At 39.0% G+C, this 23,406-nt stretch overlaps 1 protein-coding gene across 2 annotated transcripts; it reads left to right on the plus strand.

Annotated features, from left to right (window-relative positions):
* The first annotated feature begins 7,448 nt into the window (after window positions 1-7,448).
* On the plus strand, window positions 7,449-22,327 carry LOC121861099 (charged multivesicular body protein 5-like). Of its 2 annotated transcripts, none has more exons than XM_042358669.1 (4): window positions 7,449-7,506; window positions 15,801-15,978; window positions 20,249-20,491; window positions 21,421-22,327. In XM_042358669.1, the coding sequence occupies exons 2-4, from the start codon at window positions 15,826-15,828 to the stop codon at window positions 21,679-21,681; spliced, it is 657 nt and encodes a 218-aa protein (XP_042214603.1). In that variant the 5' UTR covers window positions 7,449-7,506; window positions 15,801-15,825; the 3' UTR covers window positions 21,682-22,327. The 2 variants fall into 2 exon arrangements, with proteins under 2 accessions (XP_042214603.1, XP_042214597.1); XM_042358663.1 differs by lacking the exon at window positions 7,449-7,506 and adding an exon at window positions 7,513-7,656 and having other exon boundaries at window positions 21,421-22,326.
* Window positions 22,328-23,406: the final 1,079 nt, after the last annotated feature.

Genomic DNA, 23,406 nt, shown 5'->3' on the forward strand with positions numbered 1-23,406 from the left:
GCCCTTCTGTCAAGAGCTACCTAACCACCAATAAACTCCCTTTAAAGGCTCTTCTCCTCATGGATAATGCTCCTGGTCATGACCTTGACCTTGCCAGAAATTTGGAGTATCAATTTGACTTTGTGAAAGTGTTGTTTTTGCGTCCAAACACTACATCAATCATACAGCCAATGGACCAGAATGTGATCAGCAACTTCAAGAAGTTGTACATGAAGAAAATGTTTAGGAGGTGTCGTCAGGCAACTTCCAATGATCCTGAACTAACACTGAAACAGTTCTGGAAGACACAATTCAACATCCTGGAGGCTGTAAAATTGATTGTGTCATCATGGCAAGAAGTCTCCACTAGATCCCTCAATTCTTCATGGAAAGCACTGTGGCCATCAGTAGTCCATGATTTTGAGGGATTTGAGGAAGAAACAGAGTTGGACCAGGAGATTGTGTCCATTGGTCAGTCATTGGGCCTTGAAGTGGAGGAGGAGGATGTGAAAGAGCTTGTGATGTCTCATGAGGAGGAACTTAATCCTGATGACTTGAAGCAACTGGATGAGATGTTACAGGTAGAGGCTGACAGTGGTGAGGAGGAAATTGAAAGTGATGACCATATGTCAGCTAAACAGTTGAAAGATGTGATTTACTACTGGGAGAAGTTCAGGGAACTGGCTTCAAAGCACCCAGAAGTGGAAAAAACTGAACTAACTTAGTGTCATGTTGAGGACTCAGTGGTCTCCTTCTTTAAACATAAGTTAATGGTGAGGAGGAGAGATGCCCCACAGACCACAATTGACACTTTCTTCAGTAAAAGGCAGAGGGAACAAGATGCTATCCCTCAGCCTTCCACTTCAAGAAGGAGAGAGGATGATGCTAGCCCCCAGCCTTCCACTTCAAGAAGGAGAGAGGATGTTCATGGTGGAGAAAATGTCAGTCCAGAGGTTCCTGACATTTTCATGGAAGGTGACTCACCTTCCAAGAAGCAGTAAAATGCTTCTCCTCCACCTCCCACTTCAAATTCACATCATCATCATCATCCAGGAGCCTTCTACATACACACCTCAAGGTAAGTGTCCATTTCTAAAATTTTTGTTGAATTTAGGCAATTTTCGGTGAGCTGGAACCAATTACCCAAAAACCCATTGAAGCAATGGTTTCGGTTAACGAGATTTTCGGTTAATGAGCAACCTGCTGGAACGGATTGCGCTCGTTAACCGAGGGACCACTGTATTCAAATTATTTGCCACCTTGCAAGGATTCCAGCAATGCAATTTATATTCTGCTAACTTTAGTCTGTGATATTTTATAAGATCAAAACTTTAAGCCTAAACCGCCTTCAATCTTGCCGGAAGTGGAGGGGGAGGTGATGTATTATGACAGTTGGTGCCAGCCTGCCGGCCAACCAAGGTTACCTAGTGGTATTTACTTATCTGTCATGTAGAGGAGTTTTGAGTTTTTCTCATAAAATCTCAATTAATGTAACTATAGTAATGCATAAAAGCACCTCACCAGGCATCACACAAGAAGCTTTGAATTTATGTATATATAATGCATTTCATGGGGAAAAGGGAGGCTCAGGAAGTAACTCCTGTATTTTATCTATTTCTTATGAGGAAAATTGATCCGCTTAACGTTTTTTTGTACAACGTCGCATTTTCAGGAATGTAACCCCGACGTTAAGCGAGGACTTACTGTATATAATTTGTGATAAAAGTTTAAAGTCCTGTTATACTTTTACTTTTTTTATCCTCTTCGCCACTGATCGGCTTGTTAGCCGCCTGGGCGATCGGTCACGTCTCTGTCACGCACTGTTGGCAAATGCTGGGCATGCACCGGCTCCTGAATGTACCTGAACCTGCTCCAGTGTTGGTCAAGTCTTGTCTTGAAAGAGCTCACACTCGGTGCCATCACAACACTCTCTGGTAGATTGTTCCAAGAGTTTACAACCCTCGCTCCGAAAAAGTTTGCCCTCACAGTTTTCTGGACTTGCGGCTTCTTCAATCTTGAGCTGTGACCCCTTGTGGGGCGAGCGTCCGCCAGCTCCAAGTAAGGACACTCAACTGAGTAGTGCCCTTTGAGATGCTTATACACCTCAACTAGGTCCCCCCTTGCCTGTCTGTAGTATAAGCTAGGCAAGTTCAGGCTCTCCAATCTCTCAGGGTAGCTGAGGTGCCGAAGCGCAGGCACCAGTCTGGTGGCCCTCCTTTGAACATTTTCAACCAACTGGCAGTCCCTAGCACATCTCGGGGACCAGATGGGGTGACAGTACTCCAGATGGGGAAGCACTTCACTCCTGAAAATTGTTATGAGGGACGGACCGTCTAGATATCTGAACGACCTTCTTATAAGACCCAATAATTTATTTGCCTGATTTACTTTCTTCTCGCAATGGCCTTAGAACTTCAGCTCATTGTCAACATACACACCTAGGTCCTTCTCACACAGTCTCAACTAGTGCAGTTTCTTCATACCGTTGGGACATATGATACGCCTCCTTACCGTTGGTACGCCCCAGGTGCATCCTCTTACACTTCGTGACATTGAATCTCAGCAGCCATTCCTTCGACCATTCTTGGAGCCCACAGAGGTCCTTCTGCAGCTCTTCACAGTCAGCTTGGTTCTTAATTTCCCAAAATAACTTAGCGTCATCGGCTAACATTTGTATGGAGGAGTGTACAACGTCAGGCATGTCATTTATGAAAGAAAGAAACAACAGCGGGCCCAATACACTGCCCTGTGGTACCCCACTTATGGTACGGATGACGATTTCGTGCCATTAATCACCACACACTGCTTGCGGTCATGTAGAAAGTCTTCTATCCATGCTACGACATTTCCCTGAATTCCGTACCCTTCCAGTTTGATTTTCAGCCTTTCATGGGGTACACTGTCGAAAGCCTTGGCAAAATCTAGGTAAATATTGTCGATATTACCACCCCGTTCCAGAATATGGGTCCAAATATCCAATACCTTGAGCAATTGTGTTAAGCAGGAGCGCTCCGGCATAAAACCGTGTTGGCAATCCTTTACAAGATTGCTTTGTATTATATGTTCCATTGCGGCATCTCTGATAATACTCTCAAGTACTTTACATATTATGCTGGTCAGGCTCACCGGTCTATAGTTGTTCGTGGAGTGACGATCGCCCTTCTTGAAGATAGGACTCACATAAGCCACTTTCCATTCACTGGGGACCATTTGTTCATCCAGGCATTTACAAAACAGGCTCTTCAGGGGCTCGGCAAGCTCGTTGCACAACTCTCTTAGCACTCTAGGATGCACCATGTCAGGTCCGGGACTCTTATGGACCTTTAGCCTGGACAGTTTATTTCTAATACCCTCCTCTGTGAACACAATGTGGGTCAGTGCTGTGTCGAGCCGTCTGTGCTCAAACGCAGGAAGGTTAGTTACATCCTCTCTTGTGAACACTGAGGAAAAGAAGCTGTTCAAAGCCTCAGCTTTATCCTGGTCAGAATCTGCGTAACTACCATCCACCAGCCTCATGTCTGATACTCCTACTCGCGTTTTCAATTTCGACTTTGCATAGCGGTAAAACGCCTTTGGGTTTGACTTGACCTCGCTTGCAACCAGCCTCTGGAACTCCTTTTCAGCCCTCCTACACTCTATCTTTGCTTGGTTTCTGGCTCTTGCATACATCCTCCTGTCTTGCTCATCGTTTGACCCAACCCACGTCTTGAATTCTGGGTTTTCTTCTTAATTTTGTCGACCGCCGCATGGTTCATGTGTATGGATTCCCTCGTATTCCTAGAAGCACTGGGTTTGGTCTTGGGTATATATTTATCGATCAAATGGGTCATTTTACTAGTTATGATATTCAGCGTAGTGTCTGCGTTCTTGTACCTTAATAAGTCAGGCCAGTTGATACCCCTCATCCCATTGTAATTTCCCTTGTAATATTTGCACCTCGGCCTGGCCTTATCCTGAACTAGGTAACAGTTAAATCTGAATGACAACACTATATGGTGACTGGTGCCAACTGGGGCAAGGTGTTCCAGTTTGGCCTCCGTACCCTCCTCGTTTGTTATGATGAGGTCTAGTGGCTTGGGTGTTTGCTCCCCTCTATAATGTGTCGGGTCTCTAACATGTTGGAACTGAAAATTATCCCTCAGAGTTTCTACAAAAAGAGTAGCAGGGTTATTCAAGTCATTCGGGGTGGACTCATTTCTCCAGTCGATGTCGCCATAGTTAAAGTCCCCCATGATAAGGAGGTGGCTAGGGTTGAGCATCGCCGCATTGTTTATTAAGGTTCTTAAGTTCCTTTGATTTGGTGGGCCACAGTTTGGGGATCTGTAGATACACCCGACGATAAGTAAGTCTCCTCCCTTTAATTTAATTTTACACCACTTGGACTCTTCAAAAACATCCTCTCCCTGTACCCTCGCCTGGCTGGCTCTAAAGTCTTGCCTAGCGTAGATAACCACACCCCTCTTGCAAGTTTCTTGAGAAAGGTTCGTAAATGAGTCATATCCAGCAATACTGAACTCACATTCCTCTGGGTCGATTCTCCTGTTCTTGTACAACAGTTCTACAACACCTAACAATAGACCTTCTATTCAAAGTAGTCGCTGGACACCTATCTGTGACCGTCAGTGTAACAGATCAGGCTAATTTTCTACGTCTATCTTTATGATCTAATCAGAGATTGAGTTTGTCAGGAAAGAGGTGAAATGGAGTTATATATGTATTCGCAACTCTACTGGCCTGACAGCAAACCACAGCCCAGGCCGAAACAGCCGTTAAGTCTTGGAGAATTTTGGGTTTGACAGGAAACGTTCAGGAGATTAATGACTTTCTTAAATAGACAACTGACAATAACTAAACTATAAACATAAGATTCTCTGATGTCTGGTCGACAAAATAATATTACTTCAGTCACGATCAGAAACTCGTGGGTATCCCCACGGACGACATAAAATATGCCACTATAGCTGGCAAACTCGACACTCACTTATTTGACAAGTTTTACTAACAATAAGGACAGTTGAAGCTTTCAACACCACTCACAATGGATCTTGAATGTTCCAACTGTAAACAGACATATCTAGGTTGCCTCACCAATTGCAACCACAGTTGCAATTTCAAATTCTGTCATTACTAAGGAATAATGAAGTCTCGGGTACATTCAAGATTGAGAGAAAACGGCAGACTCAGGCGTCCTGAAGCGCTGAGAAAACGGACTGTTCAGATGGGGAACTTCACTAAGAAAGCATAGGTACATGTTTTGTGGGCTATTGAACGTAATATGAATCGTCTAATTTTACGTTAACTGACGTGTATGACCGTGGTCATTACAACCTAACCTAAGATGATCTTATGTAATCACTGTCCAATTTCTGCTGCTCAACAACGAAGGCCCGAATGCTGAACACGCTTTGTTACAAAGACACAACACGACCTGATCCGCGCACCTAACGCCTTACCAGAAGGGGAGCAGTCATTGAACCTAAGTTTAATTGTTGTGAGTGAAGGTTCAAAGTGTCACATTATCCAGATTTGATTTTAATAAATATTGATTCATAGAATGTGTGTATCATCGCTCATTCCTTCTAAAAATTGCCATCCCTGAAAATATAACACTGTAACTCACGCGCCTACCCTCTCGTGTCTACCCTTTTAATGATAGCGTTTATTTTCAAAAGAAAAGCTTCTTTGGTGGTGGTCTACTATGTAAGTATAATAGTTATATTAATGTGTAATGTTAGACAGTGAGGTGGTTGTCCCAGGTTAATCTACAGAATAGAATACTGTACTGTATAACTAAGCACATGAAAATAAAAGTAAGTAGGAGGGAATACACCAATAAATAAAAATATTAAATGAAATAAACAATAAGTAAGAAAATAAAGATATAGAAAATAAATAAATAAGAACATTGAAAGAGACTTACAAAAAAAAATTAGAAAATATTGAAAGAACTACAATAAATGAAGAAAAGAAACTTAGAACTGAATTAGAAAGTAAATAAGAAAACAAGAGAAAAATAACCAAGAAATGGTTACTTTTACTTGATCATCTTCACCACTGATCGGCTCGTTAGCCGCTTGGGTGATCGGTCACGTCTCTGATTACTTTTCCTTTTCTTTTATCCTCTTCACCAAAAGATTGGCTCGTTAGCCGCTTGGGTGATCGGTCACGTCTCTGATTACTTTTCCTTTTCTTTTATCCTCTTCACCAAAAGATTGGCTCGTTAGCCGCCTGGGTGATCGGTCACGTCTCTGTCACGCACTGTTGGCAAGTACTGGGCATGCACCGGCTCCTGAATGTACCTCAACCTGCTCCAGTGTTGGTCAAGTCTTGTCTTGAAAGAGCTCACACTCGGTGCCGTCATAACACTCTCTGGTAGATTGTTCCAAGAGTTCACAACTCTGACTCCGAAAAAGTTTGCCCTCACAGTTTTCTGGACTTGCGGCTTCTTCAATCTTGAGCTGTGACCCCTTGTGGGGCGAGCGTCCGCCAGCTCCAAGTTAGGACACTCGACTAAGTAGTGCCCCTTGAAATGCTTATACACCTCAATTAGGTCACCCCATGCCCGTCTGTAGTATAAGCTAGGTAAGTTCAGGCGCATTGTTATCCAGTGTGACACTACCAAACATTAAAGGTTTCCACCAGGTACTGTCACCCCGTTGGTCCCCGAGATATGCTAGGGACTGTCAGTTGGTTGAAAATGTTCAAAGGAGGGCCAACAGACTGGTGCCTGCACTTCAGCACCTCAGCTACCCTGAGAGATTGGAGCGCCTGAACTTGCCTAGCTTATACGACAGACGGGCAAGGGGTGACCTAACTGGGGTGTATAAGCATCTCAAGGGGCACTACTCAGTCGAGTGTCCTTACTTGGAGCTGGCGGACGCTCGCCCCACAAGGGGTCACAGCTCAAGATTGAAGAAGCCGCAAGTCCAGAAAACTGTGAGGGCAAACTTTTTCGGAGTCAGAGTTGTGAACTCTTGGAATAATCTACCAGAAAGTGTTATGACGGCACCGAGTGTGAGCTCTTTCAAGACAAGACTTGACCAACAGTGGAGCGGGTTCAGGTACATTCAGGCAAGGTAGGTAGATACCTACCTACCTTCCTACCTTGCATTCAGGAGCCAGTGCATGCCCAATACTTGCCAACAGTGCGTAACAGAGACGTGACCGATCGCCCAAGTGGCTAACAAGCCGATCAGTGGTGAAGAGGATAAAAAAAGTAAAGGTACAGAAGTGTACTACAGTTTCTTCCTGTACGAACACTGGACAATAAAGGTCTAACAAAACTAACTTAAAACAGACAAACTGTCCGAACGGATAATTTTCTGATAAGTGGTAAAATAATATATATACAAATTAAGTCATCAAATAATGATAACCGATGGCAGAGAAAGTCAAATCAGTGTAAAATGTGGGTGTTACCGTTTAAAAAGTCACCATTTTCTAGCACTCCAAGGACAATTCTCTGTTAGTCCTGGCTTGTCTAACAGATGGCAGCAGTGTTGGATTCCTAAAGGCAATAGACTGGAGGTAGCTAGTATTAAAACCTTCCTTGGGTCACTCCTGTCTTGGCTCAGCTGATCACATCACACGTAATTGACTCATACATACACGCACTCTCAAAACACAGTAGACACTTCATCATCGCAATATCATTAAAAAGCAGTTAACTTATAAAAGGTGAGAGTACTGCCAGCTTGTAATCACTGTTTAATTCATAATAGAATTCTGGTATGGTTGTTTAAGTATTGGACATTGATTATCAATTTGTGTATCTACCGTAGTTGGGTAATATTGCAGTACACAACAACCACAGAATTCCTCAAATTCACTACTGTACACTCAATCGATAGAACTATTTTTTTCTGTGATAATTTTCATATATTACATTAGGTTAGGTAACATTTTTTTTATCATTCTTTGGTTGCTGTAATCTGCAATTTTACCCATCGTTCTTAAAGTATACAGTAGTTTATATAGTTTTTGGGTGAATGGTTACGACTAAATTGTACAGTAAAATTTTGGTGAATTTATAGTATCATACTGGTTTTTATTTCTGTATTAAAAATATGTATTTTGTGATGTGGTAAAGGTGTAGAAGAGGGTGACCACCAGAAGAAATTGTCCGAATTGGTTGAAAATTTTTCACACTGTGGTAAATAAAACACTTGGTTGCTGTCCGACTAATTACCCAATTGTACCCAAATGTAGTCGCAATGAAGTCAAATGATGGTCCTACAAGCGTAAATCGGGCTGTGAATCACTTCTCGATTATTAATTGGTGTCATAAAGTCACAAAAAAGTGGTAAACTTAATTTAATCCGAGTTGTGTTAGGTTAGGTTAGGTTAGGTTAGGTACATGCACTCGATCTATTAACTCCGATTAAATTAACTGTACCAATTTTTTGTGACTTCGTGACCCCAAATACTAGTCGAGGTTAGGTTAGGTTAGGTTAGGTTAGGTTAGGTACACGCACTCGATCTATTAACTCAGATTAAATTAAGTTTACCGATTTTTTGTGACTTCGTGACACCAAATACTAGTCGAGGTTAAGTTAGGTTAGGTTAGGCTAGGCTAGGCTAGGCTAGGCTAGGCTAGGCTAGGCTAGGCTAGGCTAGGTTAGGTTAGGTACACGCACTTGATCTATTAACTAACTGACTCACCATATGATTGAATCACCTATTTCTTACCTTATTGGCCTGGTTGCTGACGTTGATTCTCACTTAACGGGGGGTATAGGCGGACGAGTTATGACAACGCCACAAATGTTGTTCTTTGCGGTATTTACAATGTCTTGCACTTAAGACACTTTACTGAGGTTGAAAGAACACCATGCAATCGAAAAAATGCTATAGTTTCTTCGTTTTTTTCCCAAAAACTCGCAATCAGCTCCATATAATTGAAGTGACACCCATCGCAGACTTTCATGGTCGGAAATTAATTTGAATTTCGAAATATGATACCCAAAATAAAACTCGAATTTGATTGGGCCAAAAATATCGCGAATTAAACCCAAAATCATTTTCATTGGTTGCAAAAAAAAAACGCTTTTGATTGGCTGCGTGACGTGTACGGGAATGCATGCGCGTGATGATTTATGAAGGAGACACGTAGTGTGGGAGGTGAGGTAGGCGATAATGGCGGAAGATTAATGGAAGAAAATAGAGAAAATTTTGGATACTCTTTCTCCGTTATAAATTTCCGCCTGTAATGTAATAGATGAAAATTATCTTATAATTAGACGTCTTATTCGAATATGATAATAGATTAGTGGTAGGAATGTGTGGTGTGTAAACGCAATAATACCGTATTTTCCCTAATGGTATTTTAAAAATATCACACACTAATATGATGCTAAACACAGAAATGGAAACGAAAATGTATAGAACCTAATAGAACCTGACAATCTTTTTATTTACCCTATCCTTCTTCACAATTCTCCTCCCGGCACCATTTTTGTTGTTTACTTCGCTGAATCCCTCTTCAAGAGACACTTCCTATGAATGATGGTGAATGCTTTTTTGTATTCCTTCTCACCATTGCTGTTGTATATCAATCTCAATATTAAGGTAAGTTGTTTAACACATAAATTAACATGATAATGCATAGAACCTAATAGAACCTGATCTAACAAACCCTTAGGTTGGGTATGTTAAGTCAGGTTCTATGTATTGTCATTTCCATTTTTGTGTTTAATATGATTTTAGTGTGTAGAAAAATTTCAACCAATTCGAACACCTCCTTCTGGTGGTCAACCTCTTCTACACCTTTACCCGTAATGTTTACACAATTCTAAGACATTTTTCTTCTATGAAATTTCCGCCGGAAATTAAGGATAACCGAGATATTAATTTTTCAAGATTATTACTTTCGCTCAGTCACTAGTGTCGCCATGATTTGTTTACTTATGGCGCAGGTGGTCTGACCCCCTGCTCACACATTGCTCCAGGCCTCTGATGGGGGGGTTAGGTTAGGTTAGGTTAGGTTAGGTTAGGTTAGGTTAGGTTAGGTTAGGTTAGGTTTTCTTGGTTGGCTGGTAATATAGCTTATGTTATTTATTCTAAAAAAAATCCAAAATTTTTGTTATGATTGTTGGGTGGGGGGGGATCTAAAAAAACATGTGATTTCTGGTGGAAATAAATATCAAATTCGTTTGAAACTCATCAAAATACATAGGAAATACCTATTTTTAATATCAAAATAAAGACCGGTGTGATACTATAAATTTACCAAAATTTCACTTATTGGCACTATACGAAATCGAAGTTGAAACTGTTTTTCCTATGGTTTTTGATGTGTTATGAATGAATTTGATCTTTATTTTTGGCACAAATCAATAGTTTCTGAGATAATCCTCCCCCCACCTCCTATCTCAGAATCTACCGTAGATTTGCTATAAGAATCAATGTTAAAAGTGTTCAAAACACATAAAGGTGAATTTATAGTAATACACCGGTCTTTCTCTCGCTGTTTTTTAATACAGTATGTATTTCATAATGTTTAGACAATTCTAAGTTGCCGTTCAAAAAGCTGAAGTTTCATCACAAAGGCACGAATGCAGTTATAAAACTGTCACCAATTTATTGCGTCCTTGCATCTTTGTATTCAAGTAATTTAAGTGTTCTGTAATATCCACCATGAAAGTTAGATCTTGAACCCATTCATTACCTTTCAGTTCATGCAAATTGCTTCCATTCTGTTCCATAAACATCTGTATTTCACTGCGCAATTCATAAAATCGCTTCGGTACGACTCCCCGACTTAACCAGCAAACACCAGTGTGATATGGCAGTCCGTGTGTGTTCCTATTTTCCTCCAATAAGCAGTTGAACTGTCTGTGGTTCAGACCTTGCGTGCATATGAAGTTCACTGTCTTTATAACAACATCCATGACATTATCCATCTTTTAATGTTTTACTACACAACACTTCTTTATGTATAATACAATGCACATTATAAATTTGATGGTTTGGGTTCACAGCTATTAGTTTTTCCTTTAATTTTGTTGCCACGCCAGCTTTTCTACCCACCATTTGCGGTGCTCCATCTGTAGCCAGACTCACAGTTTGTGCTCAGTCAACACCTAATTTATCCAGTGTTCCTACCAAACCCACAAAGATGTCATCACCTGTTGTTCCTTTCATTGGTACCAGTTTCACAAATTCTTCTGTTACCTGCATATTTTCATCCACACCACGTATAAAAACTGCAAGTCGTGCTACATCACTTACATCGGTACTTTCATCAATTGCAACTGAAAATGCAGTAAAGGACTTAACTTTGTCTTTGAGTTAATATTCTCTGATAATTCACCAATTCTTTCTGCAACTGTATTTCTTGAGAGGCTTATGTTTGCAAATGCTTGACGTTTTTCCGGGCAAATATCTTCTGAAGCCATCAATGTACATTTCTTTATAAAGTTCCCCTCAGAAAATGGCTTCGATGACACAGCTATTTCATGGGCAATCCTGTAACTTGCCTGAACTGCAGCATCACTGACTTGATGAACACTCTTAAATACTGACCGCTGCTTTTTCAATGACTGCTCCAACTCCTTAACTTTGTCTTCATGTAACTTTCCACTATATTTATTGCCTGCGAACGTTGTAATCTTTGGCCACAGCAACTTGTTGATTACAAATCAAACATGTCGGTTTAACATTCATTTCAACAAAAAAGTATAAGATTTTCCACTTATCCTGTTCCACCCGACGCTCTTCATTAACTGTTATTTTCTTTGAAAACATAATTATGGGCCCAAAAGTAAAAACAATGATCACTGTAGATGGAATTCCAGACAGCAGCAAGATGACCAACTAACTGTTTACCTCAGATATATTGAAAATGACAGTCCTGTTGAAATATTTTTGACATTCATACGGTAAATAGTTGTGGGAAAACAGGAGAAAAAATGGTAATTGCATTGTTACAGTTTTTTGATTAAGTTGGACTGGATATTCAGAATTGTAGGGGTCAATCTCATGATAATACAGCGAGTATGAGTGGAAAATTCAATGGTATGCATATTCATCTCACTAGGCAATGTGGTCTAGTTACATGTGACTTGGTCAGCTCATTCATTGAATTTGGTTGGGGAAACTGCAGTTCAGTGTTGTCAAGGTGTTATAATATTTTGTGATTATATACAAAATATACACTTATTTCTGTGAATAAACAGGACGTTGACTGAAGCTGAAGAACAATCAAATGTTGTCTGATACTACAGTAGACGGCCTTCCCATATTGATGCCACAAAGGCCATTCTGTCTAGTTATGATGTCATCAGTGAAATTTTGGAAAACATCATTGAAGATGATGAAGCAGTTGTCAATAAATGTACAGCTACTCGAATACTAAATACAATGTCCCAGCTTGTGACAGGCATGTTTATTAGTCTTTGGCACACCATCCTGGAATACTTCAATGCAACAAGCAAGAAACTCTTAAGAAGAAAATGTTCAACCGAATACTGTCATCCGGCTTCTGAAATCATCAGTCAGTTTTGTACATTCATTGAGAGATTAATCTGATGATTGAGAAAATTGGTACTGAGACTTCTGGAAATAAGGAATATTCAAATGAGAGAATAATACTCTGTAAAACCCCTCCACTTTTCAAACGGTAAAAAAGAGAAATTGTCTCCAAGCGATATTTTCAGAAAGAAACACTTTATTCCAGAGATTGATTGTCTGTTGGTACAGCTAGAGAAACTAATTGAAGCATAATTTGAGTTGAATAATAAGTTTGTATTTCTGCAGGATTTAATTGAAATCACTGAATATGATCTCAGAGTGAAATGTGAATATCTTGATGTGTACTCATTAGATTTGGAGAGTATCCTTGGTACAGAGTTGCTACAATTTTGCCATATTCAAAATAACTTTTAATCAAAGACTGGAATCAACATTTCCAAACAGACATATTTCTACAGATTTATCTGAGTCTTGTGGTAACAAATTGCTCTGGAGAAACATTCTTTTCAAACCTGAAATACCGTGCATATGTGAAAAATCGTCTCCGATCAACTACAACTCAAATTTTTTTTAGTTAATCTGGAACTTATGAGTTATGGAATTTGATGTACAGGTGCTCCTCTACTTACGAACGAGTTACGTTCCTGAGGCTTGTTTGTATGTCCAACTTTACTCTTGTAGATACCAAACATATTATAAAAAATTGAAAGATTATGGATATTTAGTACAGGTATACTCTTTAATACAGCCTTAAAACCTGGCTCACTCTTCTCCGCTAAGGTAATGTTTGTTCCATCTGGAATTTTCTTCAAAATAATCCAGTCTCATCCACATTAAACACCTGTTCTGGCAAGTAACCCCCCTCAGTGATGATGTTTGTATCTCTGAAAGTTTGTAAGTTGAACGTTCCTAAATAGAGGAGCACCTGTACTGGAGAACATTGATTTTGGCAAGATGATTCAAACATTTTCTGGTAAAAAGGCAAGTTTGATATAAAAGTAATAAATAAAAAAAATATAGTTTGTTCATTTTGTTCATGTCTATTATTTATGTCCTATTTACTACATATAAATAAATTGTATAATTTATTATGATATATTTCGATTATCAATATAAAATATATATATATATATATATATATATATATATATATATATATATATATATATATATATATATATATATATATATATATATATATATATATATATATATATATATATATATATATATATATATATATATATATATATATATGCATGCAAATAAATCACTGTGAGTGCTGAATACAAATTGTATGCTGATAACCACAAGGGAAAGAAAACAAAGTTCCCAAAAGCTTTAGTGTAATTCACATCTTCAGGTTGGTGCTCACAGATGTGAATTATGATAACATATATATATATATATATATATACAGTATATATATATATATATATATATATATATATATATATATATATATATATATATATACAAGTATATATATATATATATATATATATATATATATATATATATATATATATATATATATATATACAGTATATTATATATATATATATATATATATATATAACTGCTACATATATCCTTGATAAAATCACACGGGAAAATGGAAACAACGGAGTACCTTAGCTTTCGTCTTTATTCAAGACATCTTCAGAGGCAACTGGATTACATGGACAGAGAGAGGCTTAAATATACAGGGTGACCTATATATATATATATATATATATATATATCTCTTGATAAAATCACACGGGAAAATGGAAACAACGGAGTACCTTAGCTTTCGTCTTTATTCAAGACATCTTCAGAGGCAACTGGATTACATGGACAGAGAGAGGCTTAAATATACAGGGTGACCTAAAAACATGAGGTCAGGTCATAATGATGACATCCACTAATCCCCACCCCAACACACACGTAGAGGAGCTTAAGAGAAGGGTGGTGACGTGACTAGCCAGGTCAGGTCAGAAAAAAGGGACCCACAAAATAACTATCATACATCTAGATCAAAGGTTTTCAAAGCATTTTTAACCTTGGGCCACTGACAAATAAATTTATGTAACATATTATCAGTTTTGAACTGACCATCACTAAGGTTTATTGATTTTAATTCCTTAATCAAACTAGCTTCAACCAGAAGTCTTTCTGTGACACAAGATGATTTGAATACTTCTAAGCTTTTTTCCCAAGCAATGGGGTGATTATTATTCCTAACATGAACGAACAAGGCACTGCTTTCAGATGCAGTTCTGATATTATACTTATGTTGTTTGATTCTGAGCTGCAGTGTTTTTCCTGTCTGACCTACATAATTACAATTACATTTGCTACATGGAATACAATAAACACTTCCATTTACATTCAAACTTGGGCTATTCCTTATTAACATATTGGTAATGGTTGAGTCATACTTGAAAACAACATTAATATTTAGAAGCTTGAGGATTTACATGAAATATATATATATATATATATATATACACATACACACACAGTAGTACCCTGATTTACGCGGTCAATTGAACCCACAGGGTACCGCGTAAAATGAACAACAGAACATATGGGATTAATTCCAATAGAGACTGGCCCGACCCCCAAACTCCACTTTTTGACGACACACAACTATGTTGTAGTAAAAATATTATCTTAACTTTATGATGGTATGCACACACAATTAATAATTAAGAGAAATATCAATATTAGTTTTTTAACACTTACATTAGTAGAAAAGATGGCTGGGCACACGGGGATGGGGGGTTGGTTCCGAGGCAGAGGGCAGATTATTGCCCCTCACCTGTATCACTTGTATCAATTGTATCACTATCCACTACAGAGGCTTGCAGGGCATCTTTGTCAAACCCCTCAAAGTCCATATAAGTCCATATCCTCACTATAATTATCACTATCACTGACTTAGGCCGGCTGTGGTGGGTGGCGGGTGAAGAACTCGGTAATGTTTTGATGACTGGGCAACCTTGTGCGCATCCTGCCCGCGCCGCTTCCCGCGTATATGAGTAGATGCACCGCGGAAAGTGAAAGTTCGGTTCTGGCGAGGCACCGCGTAAATGAGAAATCGCGGAAAGTGAAACCGCGTAAAGCGGGGTAATACTGTAAATATATATATAAGTACTTTACAGTAGCTAGCAGGACCCCCTCACAAAGTTTTTATTTTTAGTGTATATACTGTACTATAAATACAAAAATACATAGTGTTGACAGCATGGGGTACTGGTACTCCATACAGTATTTCTATCTAATGTACAAAAATATCCTTACAATTTTACACTTAAATATTTTAGTTAAATCTTTTATAAAATTCACTGTGTTTTATATTACAGACTTTACTAATCCTTGTGGACAGTCATGAATCGTCTGTTTGGTCGTGGTAAGCCCACAGAGCCACCCCCAAACCTACAAGATTGTATTGGAAATGTGGACAGTAGAGCAGAGTCTGTTGACAAGAAGATTGCCAGGTTGGATGCTGAGCTTGTGAAGTATAAGGATCAGATGAAAAAGGTAATACAGTGTACATTATTTTTAATTATGTAGCTTTTGTAAATACATTCTAAAGTGTTTTTTAAGGGAAAACATGTATTTCATGCATGTAAATACAGTACAGTATATTACAGTGTACTCTTGATTTAACGGAATCTGATTTAATGAACTCTTGATTTAGTGGAAAACATTTCCGTTATTTTTCGCTCTGTTTAGTGAACTAGTTCGCTAAATCGAGATTAATTACGTTAATATGCTCACACCTACGGAGACTCCTCAGACACATGATACAGTAGAACCTACTTCAGCCTAGGGTGAATGTACTAAATGTATAAAAACGATAAATAGCAATAGCACCTTGATCCATGGGTTGGATGATAGAGGTAGTGTTAGGTGGAATGTACACTACCTTAACATGAGGGTGCAGGTCGTCCAGGTGTGGTGGGTGTCCCGGAGCATTATCTAAAATTAATAAAATATTGAATGCAATCCCTTGTTGCAGACAATACTCCTTGGCTTGTGGAATGAAACAAGTCAGGAACTAATCCTCAAACAGTACTAGGGTCATCCATGCTTTCTTATTATTGCGATAAAACACTGTCAGTGTAATAATAGTAATAATAATGATTAACGGTTTATTGAAAAAGTCGGCAGCCCGAAGGCTGAAAATATACATTGGACAAAAATGACTTATTACATACAAAGACATGGGGTGGGTGGGTCGTTTAACAAAAGCTTTCATTACTGAAAGAAGAAGGAACATGAACTGAACATACAAATTATTATAAGTTTATAGTTGATGGCCCCGGCCTGGACTGGTCATGGAGACACCAGGTGGTGTGGTGTTCACGTGGTGTAGTAACTCGTCCTCGGGTGTTGACATGAAGAACCTCACGTGGTCATGGGGACACCGGGTGGTGTGGGGTGGTGTCATAGTACCCCACCCTAATGGGTGGTGTTGTGTTATTTCGAAGTCAGGTGTGAAGCCGACCCACTTTTGTTCTCAGGGTGGGCTGATTAGCACCTCCTTGTCAGAAGGTGGCAGTCTGTTCCCAGGGGTGCTTAACTCACTGGTGGGTCACGGTTATCACTGGTACTGTTTAAAAGCCCTTGGGTTCTCTGAATGATATATTATGAAGGGCTATATCTTGAAGCCAGCTACATTCCCCCCCAACAGAAGTGTGATTCGGTCCTTGAATGCCTTGAATCCCAGCATGGTTTTCTCCTCTTTGTGGATGTATGTCCGTTCTGGCATGCGCTTCCATAATAAGCCAGTTTCATCCACATTAAATATTTGTTCAGGCAAATAACTTCCCTCCTCGATGACACGATCTAGCTCCTCCTTAAATGCTTCAGCAGCACCCACATCAGCACTAGCTGCCTCTCCACTCACCTTTACACTATGCAAACTGTAACGAATGCAGGGCACAGAGGAATGACTTCTAGCTATTGCCATGTTTTATGATATATCAGACATATACTGTACAGAGGTCCCTCGGTTAACGAATTACCTCCCATAAGGATCTTCATTTCGGTTAATGAGCAAAATTTTGATTAACGAAATCCTTACGAACAACACGTTTTGTTGTGAGCATCAGCTGATCAGCTGATGGGCTAGTCTGCCAATTCAGTAAGCTGTTCTATCTTTACATTCGTTTCCAGTGGAGTAAATATTAAGAAAGTTGTGCTCTTTAATATTTATGCATTTTTTATATTAAAATTATTAGTCATTTTAAAATTTAGTTAACATATTGATAATATATGCACTACAGGGAACTAGTTTTTTGTGCGGCCATCAGCCGCTTAACTCGGCCACCAGGCGTCAGTTTGGCTTTGTTGACAGTGGAGTGAGCATCGATTTTGTTGGTGTCTTGGAAATTTTTTGCATTTCTTTAAAATTATTGGTCATTCTGAAATTTAGTTTACATATTGATAATATAGTATAGCGCAGTGCAGTGTTGATTTAAATAAAATAATCTTGAATTACACTTAGTGAACTTAAAAATTTTATTGATGAAATTACTGCATCAAGCATGGGTCCCCTGAAAGGGATTTTCTCCTCCATCCCCACTTCCTTCCTTCTCCTCCACCCCAACTTCTAATTCCCATCATCAACCAGGAACCTTCTACATACACACCTCAAAGTAAGTGTACATTACTGCATTTTTTTTTTTACTTTGTACTGTATGTACTTTTCTGTGAGCTGGAACCAATTACCCAATATCCCATTGAAACAATGGTTTCGGTTAACGAAATTTTCAGTTAGCGAACTACTCTGTGGAACGAAATGTGTTCGTTAACCGAGGGACTGCTGTATTATATTTAATGTACAGTAATTCCAAAATTCATCTTTGAGTTTGTGAGTTTGACCACCTTACATTTTGTGTGTTGGTGTCACTCACCACACAGCCAGTGAGTCAGATGTTCAGTCCACAACTACACCCATTTTATAGGCTGGCTTTGCAAATTAACATTAGTCACCCCCAGATCATTTTTATCAGCTATTAAATTTTTAATTTTAAATCACTCTATTTTATTGAGTCATTTGGTAGGTACACACAAATAAAATTAGAAATATGGTAACACAATTCACTTGATGACGGTAGCCAATCATGACGTAAACACCACCACTCCACAACCCTTACAGTCAGACATTTATTGAGTGATATGCTTGAAAGGTATTTTAGTAAGCCACTGAACAAGCAGGGATAGATTGATAGTGGTGGTGATACATAACCTTTGCATATAATTGTGTTAGAAGCTCTTTATATAACTATTTTCTCATGGTTAGGGCAAATAAACTGCCCCTTAAGCATGGTAAAATAATCGTCTAATGTATATACAAATGTTGTTTGAAGTTAGCACAATTGTTGAGCAACATAATAAAGGCATGTGGTATGGTTTATGAATGCTGGGAAAGAAGGTACAGCGAGAGTATGCGAGTTTTCCTCTGTACTCTGTAAGCTGCCCCTAATGGGCTGTTTAGCCCGTGGAACTCGCTTTTCATTTATCAGGACCCCAGCACTTGTTGTATGCCCTGTTCACCCTGCTTTTATTTGATTTCATTCTTTTACATTGTTATGTCATTAATTTTTTTCTTAACCCTTAAGCCCCGGGTTAGGGTACTGGTGGCAGTACCCCCCACCCGGGGGTAAATCGAGAAAAAACAGATTTTCCAAAAATAATTTTTAACCCTTTAAAATGATAAAACAATAAAAATTAATTAAGATAAACTATATATTGACCCTCGAGAAACTTCTCTGGCTGCGCAGAGGGAAGGAGGAGGGGGAGAGATGAGGAGACGGTATTGGTTTGACAGCTGACGCTCGTGGTCCCTCGGCACTTAGCAGCTATTTTTAGCTCGCCTCTGTGTCCGAAGTGGCCAATAATGTATGTATTTAGTGAACTTAATACTTAATTGCTATAAATAATTCATTTAGAATATTTTATTTGCATAATTTTTCATAAAAAGTGCTTGGCAACAATCACCAGTCGGTCGCCAGGCTATCTGGCTGTCTTTGTGTTTGGTAGAGCAAGTAATGCATAAAATAATAATATTTCCACAAATAAATACATTTATAACATAATCATAGCATTGTTTTACAGTAACACTGCACTACAATACAACTACACAACTTTTAGCAATATTACTTTGATAAAACACTAAAATCGACAAACAATGAAAGTTAAACAAACAAAAGTAGGTAATTATGTTCAGGAAGCTTCCCAGTGGCCAAGGTGTGGCGTGACAGGCAAATAGTCACACGGGAACCTGATAACCCGCTCTGGGCATTTAAACAGTGGCGGGAATAGGCGCGCGTTCTGGAAAGTCACCCGGGGACCGCTGGTCAGACGTTCTGGAACGTCACCCGGGGTTTAAGGGTTAAGTAAAAACAAGTAATGTGTGATTTTTATAAGGAAATTCTGAATTGATGTGCCCCACTAAATTGAACTGTAATTTACCTCAAAAACTTTAGCATGGAAATGTTTCATGGTTTCAAGAATACCTGAAAATTCACAAATCCAACATGCTTTCAGTTCCAACATTGCTGCTGCTTTTTTTTTTTTTTTTTTTAAGGTTGTAATATACAGCATGAAAATATATCTGTAGCTGCTAGGAAACACCCATAAAGTGGTAGCCATCAGCATGACAAACAGATGAACAGACAGTCCCAAAGTAGTACATTACATAATGTTTCACAATTCCTTGTAGGACATAAAAAGACAAATATCGCTGTTGAATTAAAGTTAACAACTGTAGTGTTTTATTTTTTGTATATACTTTCAACAGATGAGAGAAGGTCCTGCAAAAAATGCGGTGAAACAGAAAGCATTGCGTGTCTTAAAACAGAAGAAAATGTACGAACAGCAGTCATCTAACTTGAGAAACCAGAGCTTCAACATGGAACAAGCTAACTATGCCACTCAAACCCTCAAGGATACTAAAACAACTGTTACTGCCATGAAGCTTGGAGTTAAAGAAATGAAAAAGGAATTTAAGAAAATTGACATTGATGAAATTGAGGATATTCAGGTAAGACGTTACAGTACAGAACATTTTGTAAGGCTCTCTATACTTATTTGCAAAGTTCATTTGATTTCTCATAAGATTCAGCTGTGTATATTTTACATGTTTGAGAATAGAAAAGAAGCTCTAGTAAATATTTTTATGTGAATGGTTATCAAAATATGAAGGACTGTAGGGATTGACATTAATTTCACAGAGTACACCTACATAGTCAGTTGATTGTTTTATTTCTCTTGCTAGATATTTTTTTCAATCATCTGAATGTTATTTGGGGAGCAAAGTGATAACGATAGCTAAAAAAGAAACACAGTGACGATTGCAGTTTTTGTGCATGTTTGGCCAAAGAAATATTGATCTTTGAACATCAGATTACAGGTATCCCCAATTTACGATAGAGTTGTTTTCCCAGAATCCCTAATGTAAATTGGGTTAGCGTAAATCAGGAGTCTTTAGCATGAGTGGTGTGTGGTGGGTATAATCAGTGGTTCCCAACCTTTTTTTGGCTGCGACCCTAAATTTCCCAACAATATGGTGTATTGACCCTCAGGCATATCATATATTATATAGCTTGAATTTTAAACAAAATTTTTTTTGATTATGATAAGTACCTGTACTGTATTGTATTTCTATTTATGAAATACAGATTATTAATGAATTTATGCCAGTACTGTAGTATTCCAGTTATATAAAAAAATCTATACTTTTGGCATGCATTTAGTGTCATCTTGAATCAATGTTTTTGGGGTAAAAAATAATTTTTACAATTTTGTCAAAATTAATGAGTTTGGGTAAAAAATATTTAATTTTGAGCAGGTTTATGATTTTCAAGCCTTACAGACCCGACCTCAATCATGTCAAAGCCCATCCCAATAAGTTTGTCTTAACATCTTAATCATACACACCATAAAATAACACATGAAAATTATTTCCAACAGGATGACATGTCTGACATGTTGGAGCAGGCAGATGAAGTTCAGGAGGCACTAGGTCGCAGCTACGGCATGCCTGAAATTGACGAAGATGATCTGGCGGCTGAACTGGATGCCCTTGGTGATGAGGTGATGTTCGATGAGGACACATCCTACCTAGATGATGCTATCAATATTCCCAATGCACCAGAAAAAGAACCAGGAGCAGAAACTGTGAAAGATGGCATGCCAGTGGATGAATTTGGCCTTCCACAGATGACAACTTAGTAATCAGGAAATAACTCTCAAGAAATGAGTAGAGAATGCCGGCACCTTTTGTATGATAAAATGGGTCACCATATAATCCATGATTGGTAATGGGTTAGTAATTATTTTATTTCTTGTAAGACTTACAGGATATACAGAGAAAAATTCACTATGATTCAGAATTACTGAGAGTGTAATTCATGGTCATTATCTGCTCTCTTAACTTTAAAAAGTGAAACAAAAACATGATTTTTAAATTCATGACCACTATGCACAATTAATATACGTATGGAAGACTTGTGAAGCTTGTGTGTCGGCTAGAAGTGGCAGTATTAATTGTAGCCTGTGGAACCGGTGTCAGTCATTTAGCAGTCCCCTGTCATCTTCGACTCTTCATAACCTGAAAATTTAAGTGTGTAATTTCTGTAATTATATAATATTTAGCCGAGTAAGTTGATTACAGATGGAGTTACTCAACAGAAATAGCCTTTTAGCATTGTATTTTATCAATTGAAAAAATTTCAAGGCTAGAAAAAATAATACACAATTACAGTAAGTCCTCGCTTAACGTCGGGGTTACGTTCCTGAAAATGCGACGTTATACGAAACAATGTTAAGCGAATCAATTTTCCCCATAAGAAATAGATAAAATATGGGAGTTACGTTCCTGAGCCTCCCTTTGCCCCATGAAATACATTACATAAACAGAAAATCATTGCCAATTCTATAGAAAATAATGCATACATATACAACAACCAAGTTTGTATTGGTACTCACCGATGGGCGGAGGTAGTAGAACGAGTGTGTGGTGGGTAGTGAAGCTGTGGAGGTGGATGGCGGGAGCGGAGGAGGAGGGTGGTGAGTCACTGAGACTCTGCGGCTGCCTCCTCCTTCTCCTCCTGCGCTGGCTGGGGTTCCTCCTCCATTGTTGTTTGCTCCTCCTCCGTTGATGTTTGCTCCTCCTCCGTTTTTGTTTGCTCCTCCGTTGATGTTTGCTCCTCTTCCGTTGATGTTTGCTCCTCCTCCGTTTTTGTTTGCTCCTCCTCCGTTGATGTTTGCTCCTCCTCCGTTGATGTTTGCTCCTCCTCCGTTGATGTTTGCTCCTCCGTTGATGTTTGCTCCTCTTCCGCTGATGTTTGCTCTCTCCGTTGATTCATGTTTTGCTCTCCTCCGTTGATGTTTGCTCCTCCTCCGTTGATGTTTGCTCCTCCGCTCGTTGATGTTTGCTCTCTCCGTTGATGTTTGCTCCTCCTCCGCTGATGTTTGCTCCTCCTCCGTTGATGTTTGCTCCTCCTCTGTTGATGTTTGCTCCTCCTCCGTTGTTGTTTGCTCCTACTCCGTTGTTGTTTGCTCCTACTCCGTTGTTGTTTGCTCCTACTCCGTTGTTGTTTGCTCCTCTTCCGTTGTTGTTTGCTCCTCCTTGTTGTTTGCTGTTTTTGTTTGCTCCTCCTCCGTTGATGTTTGTTCCTCTTCCGTTGTTGTTTGCTCCTCTTCCGTTGTTGTCCTCTTCCGTTCCTCTTCCGCTGTTGTGTACTCCTCCTCAGCTGTTGTTTGCTCCTCTTCTCCCTATACATCTCGGTGTAACAACCAAGACTTTCATCAATGCTGCATTGAATCTTTGAGCAAACATCTATAAGGATTTGCAAACCTTGCTGGATCATGTTGAACACTTCTGCCATCCTCTTGGTAGTTAGCGTTCGTTGAGGTTGTTCGTCGTCTTCAACGGGAATGTGTTCTGTTCGTTGT

The sequence above is a fragment of the Homarus americanus genome, unplaced genomic scaffold, assembly GCF_018991925.1.
Source record: "Homarus americanus isolate GMGI-L3 unplaced genomic scaffold, GMGI_Hamer_2.0 scaffold40248, whole genome shotgun sequence".
Lineage (NCBI taxonomy): Eukaryota > Metazoa > Arthropoda > Malacostraca > Decapoda > Nephropidae > Homarus > Homarus americanus.